The sequence below is a fragment of the Rutilus rutilus genome, assembly GCF_951802725.1.
Source record: "Rutilus rutilus genome assembly, chromosome: 9".
NCBI classification, from domain to species: domain Eukaryota; kingdom Metazoa; phylum Chordata; class Actinopteri; order Cypriniformes; family Leuciscidae; genus Rutilus; species Rutilus rutilus.
The window spans coordinates 34,179,512-34,201,136 of record NC_140223.1 but is presented as its reverse complement, the minus strand read 5'-3'; the positions used below and the strand labels follow the sequence as shown (position 1 = coordinate 34,201,136).

The 21,625-nt window shown below is 40.8% G+C and overlaps 1 protein-coding gene across 1 annotated transcript; it reads left to right on the top strand.

Annotated features, from left to right (window-relative positions):
* Positions 1 to 18,358: 18,358 nt before the first annotated feature.
* LOC311297391 (ferroxidase HEPHL1-like) lies at positions 18,359 to 20,813 on the top strand (the record flags this gene model as incomplete). The annotated part of the gene is made up of 5 exons (XM_084419636.1): positions 18,359 to 18,503; positions 18,593 to 18,798; positions 18,960 to 19,104; positions 19,543 to 19,755; positions 20,602 to 20,813. The coding sequence occupies 5 exons, from the start codon at positions 18,359 to 18,361 to the stop codon at positions 20,811 to 20,813; spliced, it is 921 nt and encodes a 306-aa protein (XP_084275762.1).
* Positions 20,814 to 21,625: the final 812 nt, after the last annotated feature.

Sequence of the window (21,625 nt, the reverse complement as noted above, 5' to 3'; positions counted from 1 at the left end):
TAGTCTTTGAATGAAAAAGTTTGGTATGTATATTTATTTTATTATTATTTTAATATATTATTTTGATTCATTTTAGATTTTTTTTTAAATCTACTACTAAAATATTGTTCTGTGAAAAAAATGGGGTCTAGAAACTATTGTCACGTTCTGTTGGTGTTTAGTTTCATTTTCATGTGCTTTAATTTTGTTTCTCTTCAGTTGACTGTTTCCTTTGTTCTAGTTTCCCACCAGTTTTTAGTTACCATGGACACTCTTGCAATCAATACAACTGTTTGTCATTTAGTTCATTATCATTGTATATTTAAGTTCCTCTTTAGTTCTCATTCTCTGTCGAGTGTTGGTCGTGTGTTAAACGTAACACTGTCACGTTTGCCTTCTTATCAGTGGATTACCTGTGGTTATTTTGTTTAAATAAATGCCCTTTTGCTATTAGAACCTTTTTGGACTTACTTCTTCATCCGTGGACTAAACTGTTACAACTATTGTCTTTATTTTTTTCCACTAATAATCTTATCATGAAACATCACTGAACTTACTTAAGCTGGACTGTGACGCTATTTTCTTCTGGAAACAAACTTTTTTGCATTTTTTTCCTGTTATCTCTGTAAAGCTGCTTTGAAACAATCTGTATTTGTAAAAAGCGCTATATAAATAAATGTGACTTGACTTGATTTAAATAGTTCTGTGTTATTTGTTTCATAATTCCGTAAAAGCAAGTGACACGAAATAATGCAGTCATATATGAGTCAAATATAATTTTTTGTTCTCACTCTCTGTACTATATGTGACGGAGTATAAGATAATATTTATAAGATTTTATATGAAGATAACAAAGAAAGAGAAGAAAACGTCTTAGGTTACAAATGTAACATCTCGGTTACGTATGTAACCCTCGTTACCTGAAGGAGGGAACGGAGCCGGTGACCTGGCTTCCCCAGCGGGACACAGCAGATGTGGCGACTTGAAGTGACGTCTCCGTTCCCTCCTTTAGGGAACAAGGGTTACATACGTAACTGAGATGTTCCCTTTCAGTCGTCTCTCTCGACGTCAAATCGGTGATCGACGAATAGGAATCCCCTACCAAAGCGCCACAGCTGCTGACCCCATCCAGCGCCCTTTGTAAACCTACTTACACAGAGAAGCCCATCACTGCTGTTCTGACTCAGTGAGACTATTGGATAACACTGGGAAAGCGTGGCCTTTCCATTGGAATAGGAAAGCTGCAGAAGCCACATCCTTCCCCGAAAGAGTCATGTGGAGATAACATATGGACTAACCTCGTAGGGTGTTTGCATATAGAATTACTGGGGTGACACCAATCTCCTAAGAGATGGGTTCTCCCAAGGGAAAGACACAGGCTTCCGTTTAGGAGCAACCGTGGAAAACGGTTCCAGCCTAGACCCAGTTCTCAAGGATTCAGCAGGATGTAGGCCTTGCACCAGACGCTTCACCACGTCCGGCTGCCGAGGGTGACGGAGGATTGGTTAAAACTGTTTTTTTCAGTCTAGAGACATGAGCGCAACTATAAGCGCAGCAAGCCAACAAGAGACGGGCCTCTCGGTGCTTCTACCCGTTTGAGGTGAGAACACAGGAGGAAACCAGCTCTACACGTAGGCTATAGAACCTAGTGAACGTGTTGGGTGTCGCCCAGCCTGCAGCTCTATAAATATCTGTTAGCGAGGCACCACGTGGCAGCGCCTAGGAGGATGTCGTCAAGTCAAGTCGCCTTCATTTACATAGTGCTTTTAACAATATGAATTGTTTCAAAGCAGCTTTACAGTGATAATAGGAAATTACAGTAACAGAGATTGTTTTGGCTTTACAGCAGCTCTAGGATAAAGTTATTGTCCAGCTAAAGTTAGTTTTGATTGATTTATTCACTTCCGTTGCGAAGATCATTAGTTATTAACTTAGGGGCCGCTAACACGACACCATTAGCCAGTGCCAGTGCCTGGTGGCTCGAGAACGCACTCCTGGAAATAGGTTCCAAGGTGCAAACGATTATCAGTTATCTCTGCGCAAATCTACGCAACCTCTGCGCGATCACAGACACCGTGCACATGCACGTGTTTACACTTTACACTTTACAACGTGTTCAGTCCATAAGTATGCGCGTTTGAATATATATGTGGATGCAACACTTCTTGTTGAGTGAGCTCACAGCCTGAGCGGGCAAGGCACGCCTTGTGCTTTGTAAGCCAAGGCAATGGCATCCACTATCCAGTAAAGGATGTCCAGCTTTTCCTTCCATTGGCCTCTGTAACAGATAAAGAGCTGGTCTGAGGTCCAGAAGCTTTGAGTTATATCCATGTACCATCGCAGAGCGCGGACGGGACGGAGCAAAGCCAGGGCTGGGTCTGCCTCCTCCGAGGGCAGCACTTGCAGGTTCACCACCTGGTCCCTGAAGGGAGTGGTAGGAACCTAGGAACATAGCCAGGCCGGGGTATCGGTACCACGTGGGAGTCGTCCGGCCCGAACTCTAGGCCCAATTTTCTACCGAAAATGCCTGCAGGTCCCCTACCTGATGGAGGCCAATGCAACCAGCAACAAAGTCTTCAAAGACAGAAACTTTAAGTCTGCTGACTGCAAAGGCTTGAAGGGCGCATTCTGAAGTGCTCGAAGCACCAGAATAAGGTCCCAAGAGGGTATGGAGGGAGGTCGAGGAGGGTTTAACCCCCTGGGGTCGGCGGTATCGCCGGCGATACCAGCTCGCTTTTTTTTTATCAGTGTAAAAGAAACTCATAAATACTCTGTTGACTTTGATTTCCCATAGGAGTTTTATACATCAATCGATCCTGTTAAATGTGTATTATTTTTGTGTATACTCACAATAAAAACAAAGTGTTGTGCTTTTCGCCAAATAAAGAAAAATAAACACGAAGCGAGTTCTGCCTTCTCTCTGTCAGTTAACGCGTCCGAAAATGAACCATAACTCAGCGAATACTTCTCACACAGACACGTGAGATATGTCTTTATGAAGCTTGAAATCTCTTCTTTTGAATGAAGTAATTTATATAAAAAACAAATATTCTCAGCTTATGTAGTCCCTTTAAAAGCAAGGAGAGGTACCGGTTTTTCGTTCTCCCTTCATTATCTCTGATGAGCTGAGGCAGCCCCACCCCCGGCACTATTCACATGGTAAATAGTTTAGGTGATCTATGCATCGCACACGCCCCCTGATCAATGCCATACAAACACAGTTTCTTCATCAGACTCACTGATAGTTCATTGCATTTTGAGTATGGCACGCTTCTCCGGTAAAGACGCCCTTCAGATGATTCTGGACAGCGAGGAAGAATGCACCTTTTCCTCAGAGGAAGATTGTAACTCGGACGACGAACGGCAGCATTTTGAAGAGCGAATTGATCCCGCCGAGGACACAATTTCAGAGTAAGTTTTACTGTTATATAATTATTTTTCTGATAATATAGAACTCATATGAATTTTCAGACTATATTTTGCTTAGTTTTGGCTAGCTTTTGACATCTTACAGGAAAGATTGCCTTACAATATCCCTAACATTCGTGTATATGCTCAAGTGTAAACTTTTTCAATGTGATAGGCTATTACTCTCTAAACATATTTGTATATTAAATATATTTCACTCAGTTTTGATTAGCTTATAACACTGATTATCATGCTAAAATACTGCCTTATGTTTAATGTAGCTTATTTGCAAATATCTGCTTAAGTGTAATGTGATTTAGTCTAAATATATTTCAGCCTCCGGTAAAATATGTGATAGCCTAGGCCTACTGTCTAAATACTAGACATTATTTATATATATATATATATATATATATATATATAAACGTATGGTTTTGGTTAGACTATGACACTGCTTATCATGCTTCCATACTGCCTTATGCACAGATGTTTGTGAATACAGGTGTAAATGTTTGAAATGTATTGATGTGTCGTTCGCGAACGATCCGTTCATTGCGTGCGTCACTAAATACGTGCGGTCATGGCCCATAAACAGATACTCGCAGTGATATTTCTCTGTCGTATGGACCATAGCGATCTGCCTTTACTTTTGTTTATTTTGCTCACATTTGATTTGCATAGAGCCCGCATCAACGGGGCATAAGCATTTACTGTGAGATACCTGCCTTTACTTTTGTTTATCGCTCACAATTGCTTTGTTTATAGCAGACTGATTATTTTTTTATTTTGCTCACATTTGATTTGCTTAGAGCAAATTTAGAACATTATGTTCCTCCACATAGAGGAATTACAATAAAACAGATTGAAAAACAAAACCTTTGAATCTCCTCTCAATCTTTGTTCTTTGTTCAGGCTGCCTCACTTGATGGCCCATTAGCCACTGAGGGAGTGTCTGTCACACCCCTGGTCTGAATCCCATTAATATTGATAAGCCATTACCACTCCCATGCATAAACCTCTTCTGACAAAAAAAAAACTGTTTTACAAAGTGTAAATCAATGTATTGTGTTATGTGAACGATTAGGCAGGATGATTTTCACATCATTTTGAAGCCAGAACTCGAAGCGACAACATTCATTAGTCAAAAGTCTTATTGACACATATTTACTATGTGTTTTGTGGTCTTATTTCAGCAACTTTCATTTTTATTTTTTTCAATAAGCACTTTGCGTTGCATTCCATGTATGAAAAGTGCTATATAAATAAATGTTTATTATTATTAATAACCACGCATAAACATTATTCTCTTAAAAATTCAAACATATACATGCATGTTGATCACATATTATGGTAGCCCTGTTTGTGCTATATAGAGTGAATTTACACCTTTGCCATTAACATGTTTATAAATAACTGAAAAAAGCACAAATGTCAGAGCATGTCAGAACACCTCCAGGGCCCAGAAAACCCCTCAGACCCCAGAGGGTTAACTGTCTCACCTCACTAAGGAACCTGATGACCAGGTCATGCTTCCCAACTGACTTACCTCCTATGGGGTCGTGATATGCGGAAATAGCGGCAGCATAAACTTTGAGGGTGGAGGGAGACAGCCTTCGCTTCAACCCGTGCTGCAGGAAGGAAAGCACGAAACTGATCGAACATCTTCGGGGGTTCTCTCGGTGAGAGGAACACCACTTGATGAACAGGTTCCACTTCAAGGTGTAATCGTTTCTCGTAGTGATGGTGTTAAGTACCTCTGAGGATAAGTCACCTAGAACCTCCACTTCCCGTTCAAGTACCAGACATGAAGTTTCAGGAGGTCTGGGCGCGGGTGCCATAGAGTGCCCCGTCTCTGAGAAAGAAGGTCCTGTCAGTGAGGACAGGAAACGACCACATCCAGAAACACACGGGTGAAATGACATCTTTAGAAAGACACAACTCCCGCTCCTGTAAGCTCTTTTAGGAGACTCGCTCTCTTTTGGTGCTGAAGCACACAGGGGAAAAGATTGTGGCAACACCAACAGGGAATGTGCAGCCTGTAGTGTGCACTCAGTCTCGTTGAAGGCGCAGCTCTTACCAGCTGTAATAACAGCTTTTTAGCGCTCTGAAAAAGTCCACAGAGTGGTATGGTACAGTACAGTTCAGTACGGTATGCAATTTTTGCAGTTTCCCTTGTCAGAAGTTGTGAATGGTACCCTAATTCCGAACCGTACAGTACCAATTTTTCTGGGACCCTTCTGTTAGGGTACCTAGCACAGCAGTCCGGTACTAAAGGGTGGAGCTAGACTCACTGCAGAACGTTGATTGGTTGCCAGAGAATCTTCACTTGTGCGTACTACAAGGGGAATGGCAATGCAAAAGGCGCCATTTATTCATACATTTGAAACACAATACAGTTTCTTCTTGTGACAAACAGTCACATGCCGAGAAGCAAGAACAAGATCTTGCTTCTCCACTGTCCTCCATTGTTTTCGCTTTTTTCGTTGTGCAAGAATGACATCTATCGCTACTTTCCGGCATACACCACGCCTATCAAGTAAGGGTACTGTTGGCGGTGGAAACGCAACAGATGATCATTTACTTGGCAGTTCAAGAGCCATGTCCCTATTGTCATAGGGACGATCTCTGCAGTGGCAAAAGTGGCAGAAAACAGACTCAGGACATCCACGCGGTGCCCACGGTCCAGGAGTGTGTGTCCGTGGAAATAAGCAGAGTGAACGTCGATTTCGTTGCCCATGCCAAAGAGATGCAAAGTAACTTTGTGGTTTTGGCAAAATTCAATGCCTGGTAGGTTGCCATACACGTATCCATTTATGCCTAAAAATGGATTAAAAAAAGTACCTAATGACTCAAACTGTGTACATCAGCAATGTCGGTTTGCAAACAATCTCTAGGTTCATGAGTTATTATTACAATTAATGCACCACACCACTCTTATTTTGTTATATATTTTTCACAACTTTTTTCTTTAATGTCTGAACAGCCACAGTTTTAGTTTATGCAGTCAATTGTCAGGTACGTACCATGCATCATGTTGGATTCCTGGAAATCTTCATTAGCAGGATCCACACCATCTGGATCAAAGCAGAAGGTCTGGATGTTCTTTTTCAGGTACCAGCTCATGTTCTCATTTACCACACTAAACATAAGGATCAGATCCTGTTCCACATCAGCACGTTGCACTTGGTGGTCTGAAGTGGACACAGCACGCAGGGTTCCTGAGGGTTGCATTTTGATTTGGGAAACAAAGGATAAGGTAAGACAAAAATATTTATTAAGTAAATAAAGACATGCATTTTTTTAATTCAGCCTAGATGTAAAAATCCAAAGGCACGTTTTTAAAAAATATATATATTTTAAGAATTTATATTAAATGCATTCATTTAAATTTCAGGAGGAACATAAACAGGAAATGTTCTTTACCATAATAACATTTATCAATTGTAGTATTGCAGTGCTGAAAATAAAAGGAATTAAAGGGGAAATTCAAGGTAACTTAATTTAGCCTAGAAAATACTTCTATAGGTATTTTTACCATTAAACAATTATGCAATTTAGGATACTTACAAATCCTTCACTGAAAGTGTAACTTAAAAGAAAGAAAGGAATTATTCTTAACAAAAAAATATTTTTTACTTTTTTTTTTATTTTAAGTAAAAATCCAGAAGTGCATTTTATATTTTTTTATTAAATGCACCCATTTTAATGTTCCCTTTCAGTCGGTCACGTTTGACGCCACTGACGAATAAGAATCTCGCTAGAGAGGCCAATCTACTCTGAGTGTAACTGAACAAGCCAATGCACATTGGCATGCGATATTTCTTTCACCTACTTCGCCTCACAGCATGAGTATATAATGAGCAGCAGGTGCATCGCATCTTCAGCTTTTTTACTTCAGAGCTGAGCGGTTCATGTCTTCTGCTATCTTCTATAAGCGGTGTTTCAAAGACAAGTCAGCTCTTCTGGAAGAAGCTCTTCTCGATTTGGTGTTGGTGTTACGGTGCTGTAGCGGTGTAGAGTTCTCTTTTTGTTTCTGCATCTCTGAGAAAAAAAAAAAAAGCCTGTTCTCACAGCTGGTAATGGTGCGCTGTTTGAGAGTGCTACAAAGGCTGTATATCACAGCTGGTAAAAGGGTGCCTGCAATGAGATTGAGAGTACACTGCAGGCTGCACCCATTCCCTGCTAGTATTGCCGCGACCACTTCCCTTGTGTGCTTCTGAGTTTGCGCCTTTTTAAAGATGACATTCAACCCGTGTGTTTCTGTCTCACATGTCTGGGCTTTAAGCACGCTGAGATAGTTTTCGTGGATGAGTCATGCACCCACTGTGGGAAGATGACCATTGCGGAGTTGAGGTCAAGACTCCATTACCTCCAAAGAGGTGGGGTCCCCGTGCCTCTGCCTCGATCTAATCCTCCTCAGAGGGTTACTTCAGGCAGTAGCATGGTGATTTGAGGGTTATGGTGAGGGTTTCACCTTCGGGGAAACAACCCCCTAGGATCCCTCACCCCTCTTGCGCCCCGCAGCCAGTAGAGCTGCCCGAGGAACGTGCTGGACCATCTCAAAGATGTGCTCCTTCGGAGCATCGGATTACAATCGCTGCATCGGAGGGTGAACCTGATCTTTCCGGGGATGATGATTCGGCTGCGTTGCCTCCTTCGGGAACAGTGTTAGACCCAGAAATGACGGCTATGTTTGACTGGGCCACCGATAGGGTCGGGCTCTCGTGGTTTCTTGGGGCGGCTCGCGCTGGTTCTCAGCGTCCCGCCCAGGTTCCTTTCTTCCCAGAGGCGATGAAGAGCTCACTAGGTCCTGGACGGCACCTTTTCCTGCCAGAAACAGACCTAGTATCTCTACCTCCCTCACCACCCTTGATGGCCAAATGGCTAAGGTTTAAACGTGGATTTCCCTGGTGGAACGGGCCATTGCTATGCAACTGTGCCCTAACTCCCCTCACGAGCCTGTAAGCACTGGTCTAACCGGCAAGGCTTTCCAGGTTTGTGGAGTAGCCGCCTCCACCTAACACGCTGGCAAGAAGGTTACAAAGCGATCTCTGGGTCGTGCGATGTCCACTAGTGGAATCCAGTGCATCTTTCTTACACACCAGCAGGGGGCCTATGAGACCAGAGTTGGTGTCTCTGACTAGATCACTGGAGGAGAAGTACAGGTAAGAAATACAGGGTGGGTCACTTTCAGATGGTCCCTCCTTCAGTACATCCACTAGTGGTCCAGGAACGCCATTTCTGGCTGTGTCTGGCTGACATGAGTGATGCCGACAAGGTCAGGTTTCTTAATTCCCCCGTTACCCAGACCGGCCTCTTTCCAGACCGGCCGAGAGCTTTTTGTTTGCACTGAAGCAGATCGAGGCTATCAAACACATCGTGCCTCGGTGGACAGCTGCTGCCTCCGCTCAATCGCCATCCGTAGAACCCCAGTCTGCCCCGCTGCAGCAGCAGCCTCCATCCAAACAGTGTCGTGGAGCCGTTCTCAGCCCAGCCAGGAAGCGATGGCTGTCCCCCTCCACCCTCAAAGTGTACGCAGCTGCTATTTCTGCATATCACGACCCCATAGGAGGCAAGTTGGTTGGGAAGCACGACCTGGTCGTCAGATTCCTTAGGGGGGCAAGACAGTTAAATCCTGCTTGACCTCCCTCCATACCCTCCTGGGTCCTCTCTCTGGTGCTTCAGAGTATCCCATTTGAAACTTTGCAGTCAGTAGATCTAGTCAGTAGTCAGTAGGTCTCCACGTCCCGTCACCATAACTGCTGTACCCCGCTGGGCAGCCGGGTCACCGGCTCAGCTCCTAAGCGAAAAGCCTACTGCTCATTATATAACCGTGCTGTGATCTGGAGCAGCTGATGCAAATATCACATGCCAATGTGCATTGGCTTGTTTAGTCACACTCGAAGTAGATGTAGTTTTCTTGCTAGATTCCTATTCGTCGGTCACCGACAAAAACATATTTGATTAATAATAAAAGTTTAATAATAAAATGTAAAAATATCATAGGGAGCTAAATTTTAATTTCAATTCGAAGGGCATAAATATAGGGTTAGTTTTGCAAGGAATTAATAGGCATATCAGAATGTCTGCTTTACCTTTCTTACAGGTGAGAAGGGCTCCAATAAGCCCAGAGTAAATGTCATGTGAGGTGCTGACATGGGAGTGGTAGGCCCAGGTCAGGCAGTTGGCATCACCCTTTTGAGGGGCATAATCTGGCTTTACAATCCAGGTATATGTGAAGTTTCCCCCTGTTGGAACCCCATCATCCTTCTTCAGACTGCCCGAGGTTCCATTTGGATACAGTGCACCTAGTGCAGACAAGATTCGATAACAGGAGAAAGTCCACAAAAGTAAAAGTAGCACCTTTGAAGTTATTAACCATATACACTGATGAGCCAAAACATTATGACCAGTTACAGGTGAAATGAATATAATTTATAATTTCCTAACAAGGCCACATAGTTCAGTGCTAAGCAATCAATTATTATACTCAATGTGTTGGATGCAGGAGAGATGGGCCAGAATAAAGATCTGAGTGACTTTGACAAGGGCCAAATTGTTATAGCAAGGTGACTGGGTCAGAGTATCTCAGAAACAGCAAGGTTGTGGGTTGTTCCCGATCAGCAGATCCAGATCCTGGTTTACCAGCAGTGGTCCGAGGAGGGTCATAATAGGGGCTTTCACACCAGAGGAACATTTTCATAGTTCCTAGAACTACTGGCGGAAGTTCCCGGTTTTTGGCGTGTTCGCACCACAGGAACTAGGAATGATTTTAGTTCTAGGAACTCCTTTTGGAGGAACTAATTTACCTCCTACTTCAGAGTAGGGTCTAAACCAGCACTATAGGAACTATCCGTGACGTTAGTGTTCGCTGATTAGCCGAGCGCACGTGAATCACCAGCACCCGCCATTTTTACAAAAAGCTGTGTAAACACACAGTTTATAGCCTATATTTACTCCGCAAACTAACTCTATGAACATGGAAAACAGTGATAGATGGGCCTCTTAACCTTTAAACTAAGGAGAAAATCCAACATGACTTTAAGGGGACCAAACGAAACATGATTATGTATTTCTGCTCAGCTAGCAACCCTGGACATCAACCACACGGCATACGCTAATATCTTTTCATTACTGTCTACTTTCAATGTATAACAGTTCTCGGGGAACCTCCCTGGTGGCTTGTTCCTAGAACTAAGTTCCTAGAATTATCCGGTGTGAAAGGTAAGGTATACATACATAAGGAGTGAATGAGAGAGAAAGAGGTTTTACCTTCTGAATCTTTTGCATAGAAGACACCATGCGGATGAATGGAGTAACGTCTGGAGGCGAAGTTCTTCAAGTGCACGATGATGATATCATGGACCTCTGCCCTCAGTATGGGGCCCAAATAGTCCAGCCAGGTAGGTTTGGGGATCTCTTGAGAATAAGAAGCATCTGTGTACTGCCTGTATATCGCCTTTTTGTACACACTGCCTATCCGCTGAGACCCGCGCTGCAGAAATACTGATGCATACCTGTGCCATGAGAAAGATGATGAGTTTTCTAATGTTTTTCAACTATTATTATCATGGGATGATAATAAATGGTGGAGATTGTTGGAAAATTAGAAAATGGACTAAAATTAGAAAATAAACAGGAAATTCAAAGTAACTTAACTTCGATAAATAGATTACACTCTTAGAATAAAGGTTCAGTTGGGTTCTATATAGAATCTTAGCATTCTTGACTAAGAAATGGAATATAGAGCCAAAATGGTTCTATATAAGGAGAATAAATTCATAAAATGTAATTAAAATTAAAACAAAATGTTCCCATGGGAACCCCTAAAATGTTCTATATATGAAGCACCTGACATAACCCTTTAAGATTATATATAGAACACAGTTAAAATGTTCTATATATGAAGCACCTGACATAACCCTTTAAGATTATATAGAACATTTTCTTAAGAGTGCACACTTTTAAAAATAAAGATTCTTAAAGGAGGTTTTTGAAGCAATGCCATAGGAGATCCATTTTAGGTTCAAATGTCCTGTTGGGCACTGGTACCAGGAAAAGTAAACTATATCAAATACAAATGAATTCGTCTATATCAAATTATATAATATGGAATTATATGTAATACACACACAAACACACACACACACACACACACACACACACACACACACACATCTAAATATATATATATATATATATATATATATATATAATTATTATTATTATTATTATTATTATTATTATTAGACTTTATTGTCCACCTTAGTGGAAATTTGTCTTTGACTTCTCCGAACAGAAATACATCAGTGACACCACATTTAAACTTACATTAAAATACACACAGTTAAGAGTACAATACTACCACCATCCACATACAACAACAGAAAATGGAAAGCAGCGCAGCCGATTAAACTAAGGTAGGTTTCAACCTACAATAAACACATTTTTAAAAACAATTTCAGTTTAGATTAAGTTCCTGTATGGCATGGGGAATAAAAGATCTCTTATAGATGTTCCGGCTCGCCCTTGGGACCCTAAATCTACGGCCAGATGGAAGCAATTCAAACTCTAAGTTTAGTGGGTGTAGGGTGTCTGTTGATATCTGTCGGGCCTTCCTGAGTACCGCCTTATCAAATACATCCCCAAGCTGCCTTTGTGACTTGCCAATCACCTTCCGTATTAACAATTTTAGAAAGCTTGTTTTTATCTTTCACATTCAGGTTACCATACCAAGCTGTTATATTAAACTGTAAAATACTTTCTACAAGGCCCCTATATGCCATCTCAAGAATATGCTGACTGACCCTGAAACTCCTCAGTTTTCTAATTAAAAACAATCGCTGGTTAGCTCTCTTAAAAATACTCTCTGAGTTAACATTAAAACTTAAAGTGCGATCAATGATTGTACCCAAGTACTTACAATTTTCAACTACTTCCACAGGCCGGCTGTTAAGTACAACAGGATTGATGTTACTGGCCCCTCTTGGTTTCGTTTGTATTATAAGTTCTTTTGTTTTAGTCACGTTAATTTCCAATTTAACAGTCTGACACCAGTCCTGCAATAAAGTGACTTGGCTAAAATAAGCTTCCTCATGTGCTACATTATTTTCTGTGAGAAGTCCTACCAAGGCCATATCATCAGCATATTTAAGTAAACTAACATTGGTGCTGTGCACAGTCATATCATTTATATAAATTGAAAACAACAAAGGTGACAACACACAGCCTTGTGGTGCTCCAGTATTTATAACAATCTCATCTGAGTAGACCCCATTCATTAAGACTCTCTGAGGGCGGTCAGTTAAGAAACTTCTAATCCAGTGAATGAGCCCACCATTTACATTCATCCTATGAAGTTGTTCTAAAAGAATGTCAATTTGCATAGTATTAAAAGCAGAAGTAAAATCAATAAAAAGAACCCGAGCAAGTGATTTTGGTTGTTTCAAATGTTTAGCTATTTGATTTACCAGAGTAAGAGTTGCGTCCTCTGTGCCCCTGTGTGACCTATAGGCAAATTGAATGGGGTCAAGTTGATTCCCAACAGAAGACATAAGATGGGTGCTGACCACTCTCTCCATACACTTAGCTAAGAGTGGAGTGAGTGCCACTGGTCTAAAGTCTCCAAGAGCTATAGCCTTAGAGACTTTAGGCACAGGTATTATTGTGGATTTCTTCCATAAATTTGGAAAAACACCACAATTCAGCAAAATTTGAAACAGCTGAGTAAGAACCCCTTTAAGCTGTTGAGAACATACCTTTAACACCCTTCCTTGGAGGCCATCAGGCCCAGGGGCTTTGTTTGGTCTAATTTTAGAGAGACACATGGCTACTTCTTCTTCAGAAAGCTGTATATGTTCATAGCTACCAATCTGATCACAGGTAATACTACAGCCTATTTTTGGGTCTCTCACATCATATCTTCCATAGAAGATGTTTAAATCATTAACAAATTTACCACAATCTGCCACGTTTACACTTTGTTTTTTTCCTTCCCTACCCATTATTGTGTTTAATCCCTCCCATGCTTGTTTTGCATTGCCTGTACAGAATCTTTGTTCAACCTTATTCTTAAAATCTATTTTTGCTGTAAAAAACTTACGCTTAAATTCCTTCTCTTTCTCCTTTACTACATCATTTTCTCCTCTCAAAAATGCAGCCCTTTTCTCATTCAGACACGTTTTAAGATCCTTTGAGAGCCATGGCTTGTTATTACTAAACACCTGAACTATCTTAGAGGTTATAACAGTTTCTTCACAAAACTTACTAGGCTATAGCATGTGATTGTGTCTGTCAATTCGTGATAATCAGAGCATGTGTCAAAAAACACGCGCCAATCTGTAGAGTCAAAACAATCTCTGAGCTCCTCCTCCCCATCCTCAGTCCATTGACGTACAGTTTTCAGGAGTGGTTTTTCACGCCTGACTTTCTGTCTGTATGTTGGAAGGAGATGAATAACGTTATGATCTGACTTACCAAGAGGAGGACGACTCACTGCTTTATATGCGTCTGGGATGTTACCGAAGCATTGGTCCAGTATGCGAGTGGAGCGAGTGGGTGTGGTGACATACTGCTGCAGAGTGGGTAGATGAGGTGACAGCTGACATGTGTTGAAATCCCCCAAAATAAAAACCGGCTGATCTGCCGATCGGGAGAGAGCAGCATTAAAGCTGTCAGTTATCATTTCCGCAGCTTCTTTATTATTAGGCCCTGGAACATAGACAAGGATGATGGTGATTTGCCCGAACTCCCGCGGAAGGTAAAACGGCCTGATAGATACAGACAGCAGTTCATAGTCTCTAGTGCACACTCTCTTGAGCGCTTTAAATTGCGAGGCCCAAGCGCTGTCAATAAACATGCAGAGTCCTCCCCCAATGGATTTTTGAGATGACACCTTATCACGATCTGCTCTTATAACTGTAAATCCCTCCATGTCAATGCATGTGCTGTCCTCGTGAAGCCACGTCTCTGTAAAACAAAGCAAATTACTCCTCCTAAAATCCTCATCAAACCGGAGGCGTGTTGTGATCTCATCCAGTTTATTATTTAATGATCTGACGTTTGACAGAGTTATGATGGGAAGCGGGTGTCTGTTTCCTCGCCTTCTCAACCTGTTACGAACGCCTCCCCTCGAGCCTCTTTTCTTCCTTTTCCTGCCCTGGGCTTTTCCATGAGGGGTTGATGATACATGACTTAAGTCCACAGGCACAGCTTCACTCCGTAGGGCAAGAAGAAAATCCCTCGAATATGTAATCACTGGCGACGTTCGTATCTGGTGTTCACTTCCCTCATTGTTCCCGGCTAGGGCAAAGTTCTCTCTTATGACAGCATATATAATAAATAAAATCACCACTGCGCGCAAATAATCCATTTCCATGTTGATTGACTCAAGGACATTAACAAACCATAAGTTAACACACGATTAACGCCGAAAATTCACAAAACAAACAAACGAACGGAGAAGCACTGGGTCAGCAGCCGTGCCGCGCCCCGGAAGTTATGTTTTTTTATATATATGTGTGTGTGTGTGTGTGTGTTATAACTATTTAGGTAGATATGATATAAAATAAATAAGCATAAGAATATCTATACATTTATAATCTTGTCATGTTTCAATCAGATGAATTACTTCAGAATTAATCAGATTCTGACCGCTCGGTGCGTAATCCCAATTTTCCTCTTGAATCCCAATGTAGAAGTTTCTGGTCATTCCAGACGCTTGTGCTATCACAGCACAAAAGATGCTCAAGCTTCTCAAACAGTTCCAGAAAGTAACCATAGTCTCAGGGACACACATGTCTTTGCTAGATTCTTTAGGAAACTCAGAAGTGAAGACCAGGAGACTTGTTTGTCTCTACAGCAGAATTCTTTATTGAGAACACGAGCTGTTGGTTGCTGCAGTCATCAAGTCAAACTCAAGCCAGTGTACATTGTAGATTTTAATGGGTAGTGCTTATAAATTGAGACAAAGCACCTGTGTGACAACCTTAAACAAAGCATGCAAAAGAAGTATGCAGGTATGGGAACCCGCCCCAGACTCTAGAGTGTTCCGCTCCTAATCCAATCAGTATAACTATTCAAAGAATTGGACAGGGGCTCCAAGAACCATTAAAGACAAAAGGTAAGAGTCTCAGGAATCTGGCTCATTTGACTTACAAAAAGAGAACAGGACTGGCAGGAAACTCTTGCTAAAATCTTTGCTTAGCAGAATCATTAATCTGATGTCATCATCTTTACCTTAAATGCTAAATACAACGTACTTCCCCTTAGTTTTTCATGTGATGTTATGTAAGGATGTAGGATCAGCAGATCTTAAACAGATTCTTAAATTTGTAATCCCACAATTCCTCAAATGATTCTTAACAGAAAAGTGATGTGTGGTCCCTCGTTATTATTTGACAGCAAATAAATTTAAGATGACAGGTCATGAACCATGATGACAGCCTTCAGGGATTTAAACACCCATGAAATTTATGGGAAGCCCTTCACTGCCGGAAGAATCCATCTGAAATGGCTCGCTGTAATAACTTTGAGGAAGCATGTTCTTTGATAACAGGATAACATAATAAGGCACTTGTAGTAATGGAAGTAATCCTGCTTCAATAAAAAAAAAAAAAAGACACAGTTGGCTTTTTGGTACTTTTGAACATTCCACATGTATTAATGTAACCCCATCCGGTTCTACTCAACCCGCTCCATGCAGGATTCGAACTGGCATCTCCGGCATGGGGGGCGGGCGAGCTAACAAAAACACTAAAGACCACAGCCTCCAGTGATGTCCAGAAATCAATTTCAATTGGGTTTAATTTGTCATTTAAAGGTGGGGTGAGCGATATTTGTAAAACGCTGTTTGGAAGTTAGTCAGACCGACACACGAACAAACAACAACAAACGTGTGTAGCCAATCAGCATTAGGGGGCGTATGACGGTGGAGGAGAGAAAATGAGAAAGAGGGAGATTTGAAGAAAGACTGCAGAAATATAGATGAGACACAATACAAAAAATAAAAGCTCCGAAGAAATCACTGGAAAATGAAGTGCTATGACCGCGTTAATTTGCAAATGCAATTGACACATGCAAACTGCTTAATATTATTATGAAAATAAAATATAAATAATCAAATTGACTTGTTTTATTAAATAACTTGCTGAGGACAATAAGTACATTAAAAAAGTATTTTAATTTTATGTCATTTAACCACTTTTTACACTCACTGAAGTTAGCTGAGCAGCGTGTGGGACATGCCAAAATCACATACATCCAATCAAAGAAAATGGTATAAAATCAGAAAAAAACACATTTCAAGAGACGTATCATTGTACTTGTATGTGTGTAAGTGTTTGGCCATTTATAATAAAACCTCAGAATTTCATTATTTTGCATTATGTTCATGATGACTGAGCGATTCTGATGAGGACACCAAAGGCACTTTATAGTGATATTGACCCTAATGTTAGAAAAGCTTTCCAGCGCTGGAGAGAGCTAAGCGGGAAGGGACACGGATGTTGCTTTGATTCCGCTCCACACGTGAATAACACCAGGTTTGAGTGTCATTGTTTGTCTGGAGCTTATGTGCTGTTGACAACTGGCAACTAACAACGAATTGTAGTTGTTACAATTCAACTATTGAATTGTTATTACTAATGTTTGTAATTACTATTGTGTACTGTACGTTAATTTTTTTGTCATTCGTTCATCATCTGTGCTTTATTTTTCATGAAGCATTATTTTGTTGCACTTCCGCTATGATAAACAGACATCCACCTTTGGATTGCGTGCGTAACGGAGGCCAGCTAGTGATAGTTGTGGTGACGATTGTTAGATAATTCAATGTTTAGCGCCATTGTTCAATTGCTAGAGAACGCTGTGTTTTGCATCATTGTTAGTGCACTTGAATCGTATGCTGCCAATTGGTGTTCGAGGCTGATTAGGTTGGATAGGAGGGTGAATTTTGGAGGCGGAGCAATGAAGAGAGAGGTGTGATTGTTTGGGTTGATTCATTATCAACAATGTCCAACAGCGTTTTTGATATATAGCTAACCCCACCTTTAATGAGATCTACTAATATATATTGTTAGTGTCGAGAATTTTCACGTGAATAAATGTTTTAACAAGGACACTAAAGATCTCAAATATTTTCCAAATAATATTTTATACTGGTATATTGTATAGTATACCTATTTAAATGAGTATAAATTGGGTCTTCATAAATTAAATTATATAGCTGCTCCTGAGGATGATCATACTTGGGGTTCTATGGCATCTAAAAGATCGAAAACCCCTGAATTAGACCACCCAGATTACACAGGATGTTTAGACTTATTTGAGCTAAAGTAATTAAATTTGTGTTACCATTATTGTCTTGATCATTAAAAAATGTAAAATGTCTATATCTTCAAAAAGCGTTATATGCTTACTGCCTACACGGAAGGTGACAGGGCTCTTCCATGTTGTCTTGGTGTGCAGGCCCTGTTCAAAGTCTCATCCTGCAGGGATAAGATAAACTCCACAGTTCCTCTCAATGGGAAGCTTAGGAAGTATTTCATTGCTGCTGAGAAGGTTCGGTGGGACTACGCACCATCAGGGATGGATAAACTGACCAATGAGTCTCTGACCAAACCTGGGAGGTTAAATATCTGATTATAATTCAGGCATGCACTGCAGTTAGTGAAAGTTTTTGTTTATGACAATTGACAAATAATTCAAAATATCATTCTTAGATTTTCAGAGGTGTTTTTTGGGGATGGATGGTGGCCGACTTGGTGGAAAGTATTGGAAAGTGGTGTACAAAGAATATACAGATAAGAGTTTCACTTTAAAGAGAAAACAAACCAGTGCTGAGACTCATCTAGGCATTTTGAGTGAGCCTTTTCATGTGGATTTAAATCATTTTGATCTAGATAACATTTTCAACCTTGGTTAGATAAAAAGTGTTACATGAACTGAACCGAACCTTTGTCACATTTACATCATGGTGTCTGTAGGTCCAGTTCTGAGGGCTGAGGTTGGAGACACCCTTCAGGTGATGTTTATGAACAAGGCTGACAGAATCTGCAGTATCCAGCCACATGGTCTTCAGTACGACAAACCTTTTGAGGGTGTCTTTTATCAAGACAGTGAGACTTATTTTACACCTTCTGGCTAATATGTCAATCAAAATGTTTGTTTTGTCCCAGAGAAATAAACGTCTTTTAATGTATTGTAGGTATAAAGAGGAAAGGATATCAAGTTCAGCCAGGTGAAACGTTCACCTACAGGTGGCAGCTGAAGGAGGGACCATCTGAAAGTGACCCACCCTGTATTTCCTACCTGTACTTCTCCTCCAGTGATCCAGTCAGAGACACCAACTCTGGTCTCATAGGCCCCCTGCTGGTGTGTAAGAAAGATGCACTGGATTCCAATGGCGCTCAGGTAATATGGGAGTCAAATGTGTAGCATCATCAAATAAAAGGAGAGATTTAAAATAATTTGCATACAAACTGTCATCTTGACCCATATGCAAATCAGCCAATTTATATCAAAATACTTTTATTGAACAATATTACTTTTATGCAATACAATTTTTCTTACCGAAAGATGTGGATTGGGAGTTTTTTCTGCTGTTTTCCGTGTTAGAAGAAAATCTCAGCTGGTACTTGGAACAGAACATTGAAACCTATGGGACCAGTGAATCAGACTCAGACAATTTGGAGTTTCAGGAAAGCAATAAAATGCATGGTATTTACACTCACCTTACTGCTGTCTGCCTGGGATATCCTTCATTTTGGTTTACATATCTGAACATGAACTTGACGTATTCACACTATTTTCATTCACACATATTTGTGATATTTCACCTGACCTGCAGAGGACAGCACATTGTTCATCTTTAAACTTTGAAATGCAACTTCTGGATATCTTCTGACCTCCATTTTCCCCCTCTCACATTTTCTTATGTTGTTTTTAATTGTATTTTATCTTCTTGCTCTGCACGAGTCGTAGCGGTAAACTGACAAATGAAGCATATTTTTGGCTTGAGAGTCAGAACCCTTATTTAAGAAAGTTATAATTGATGACCCAGTGTAATGGTCAACTATTAATTTAACAAATCAGCTGAAAGTTTCAAATTCCATTCAGAATCCTTGCACACCTTGTTATTTTGTTTGTTTAATGCAGCTGTGAATGGCTTTATGTATGGGAACCTGCCTGGCCTTGAGATGAAGAAGGAGTCCAGGGTAAGATGGCATCTCATGGGACTTGGCACAGAGATAGACATGCATGGTATTTACTTCCAAGGCAACACGTTCCAGAGACAGGGCACAACACGTGACACGCTGAGCCTTTTCCCACACACTGCAGTCACTGTGTCCATGCAACCAGATGTCAGTGGTCAGTGCCATGTTATTTCAGCAAATGATGTATTTTTACTTCAGCCATTACTTCAGTCTTTAGTGTAAGCTGATTTGGTTCTAAATTATGAGTTCTTAAGTTCTCATGATCAATGCTGAAAACTTTTTCTGCTTAATATTTTTGTGGAAACATATCATATATATTAAGCACACACACACACACACACACACACACGTAAGGAGTAATTGCATTATTAGAAAACAAATACACACCCGAGGTGGTAATACAGCCACGACACGAAGCAGAGCCGTTACACATCAATAACTTAGGGTTTTCTTGTGGAAACACATAAATAGAAATCTTATAACAACTGTCACTTTTGATCAATTTAGTGCATCCTTGCTGAAAAAAACTTCAGTTTTTTTTTCTTACTCCAAACGTTTGAATGGTAGTGGATAACAGTTTCCACACAAACACGAAGCAGTACAGCTGTTTGTACGTTGATAATAATAAGAGCACCAAATCATCAAATTAGAATGATTTCTGAAGGATCTATGTGACCCTAAAGACTGGAGTAGAGTAATAATGTATATATCATATATATTACACATACACACATGTACGGAATAATTGACTACGGGCTTTTGAATTATTAGAAAAAAAATGCACACCTGAGGAGGTAAAGGCGTGCATTATTTTTCATTAATTCAAATTATTTGGTGAGGTGATATGGAACTGTAATTCCATAATTTTCCATGAAAATAATTGCACACTTTTGAACGTTTGTCAACCAATCAGATTCAAGCATCCAACAGCCCTGTAGAATGTGTTGGATGTATTAGTAGTATGTATGTATATATTCTAAACCTTTTCCTGTGATTGCAGGTGTATTTGAGGTGAGCTGTCAAGTCTCTGATCACTATGTTGGTGGGATGAGACAGCTGTATGAAGTGAAGAGGTCAGGGAATAAGAATCCCTCAGTATTAAGGTCTCAGATGGTGGAGTATTTCATCTGTGCTGAAGAGAGGCAGTGGGACTACTCACCTGATCGTACCTGGGAACTGCAGAACTTCAACACGACTGAGGAGAAAAGGTAGATGTATGTTCTACAACTTTTGTTGATGTTAGAGCATTTGAATGGATTTGGTAACCAGATTCTTGTCTCAGTCCTGGCAGTTTGTTTGTGGGGACAGGAAAGAACAGACTGGGCTCCAGGTACAAGAAAATAGTGTATAGAGAATACACCGACGCCACATTCAGGGCAAGAAAACTGAGGCAGGCTCAAGAGAAACACTTGGCGATTTTTGGTGACTTATAATACGCAAAATTTCATTCCACCTTTATTTAAAAATATTTTGAACATTTTTTTTTTACAATTTAAAATTACACTGTCTAAATAAGACCTTACAGCTCACAGTGCATGTCAGAGCAAATGAGAATCATGAGGTCAAAGGAACTGCCTGAAGAGCTCAGAGACAGAATTGTGGCAAGGCACAGATCTGGCCAAGGTTACAAAAAAAATTCTGCTGCACTTAAGGTTCCTAAGAGCACAGTGGCCTCCATAATCCTTAAATGGAAGACGTTTGGGACGACCAGAACCCTTCCTAGAGCTGGCCGTCCGGCCAAACTGAGCTATCGGGGGAGAAGAGCCTTGGTGAGAGAGGTAAAGAAGAACCCAAAGATCACTGTAGCTGAGCTCCAGAGATGCAGTCGGGAGATGGGAGAAAGTTGTAGTAAGTCAACTATCACTGCAGCCATCCACCAGTCGGGGCTTTAAGGCAGAGTGGCCCGACGGAAGCCTCTCCTCAGTGCAAGACACATGAAAGTACACCTGAAGGACTCCAAGATGGTGATAAATAAGATTCTCTGGTCTGATGAGACCAAGATAGAACTTTTTGGCCTTAATTCT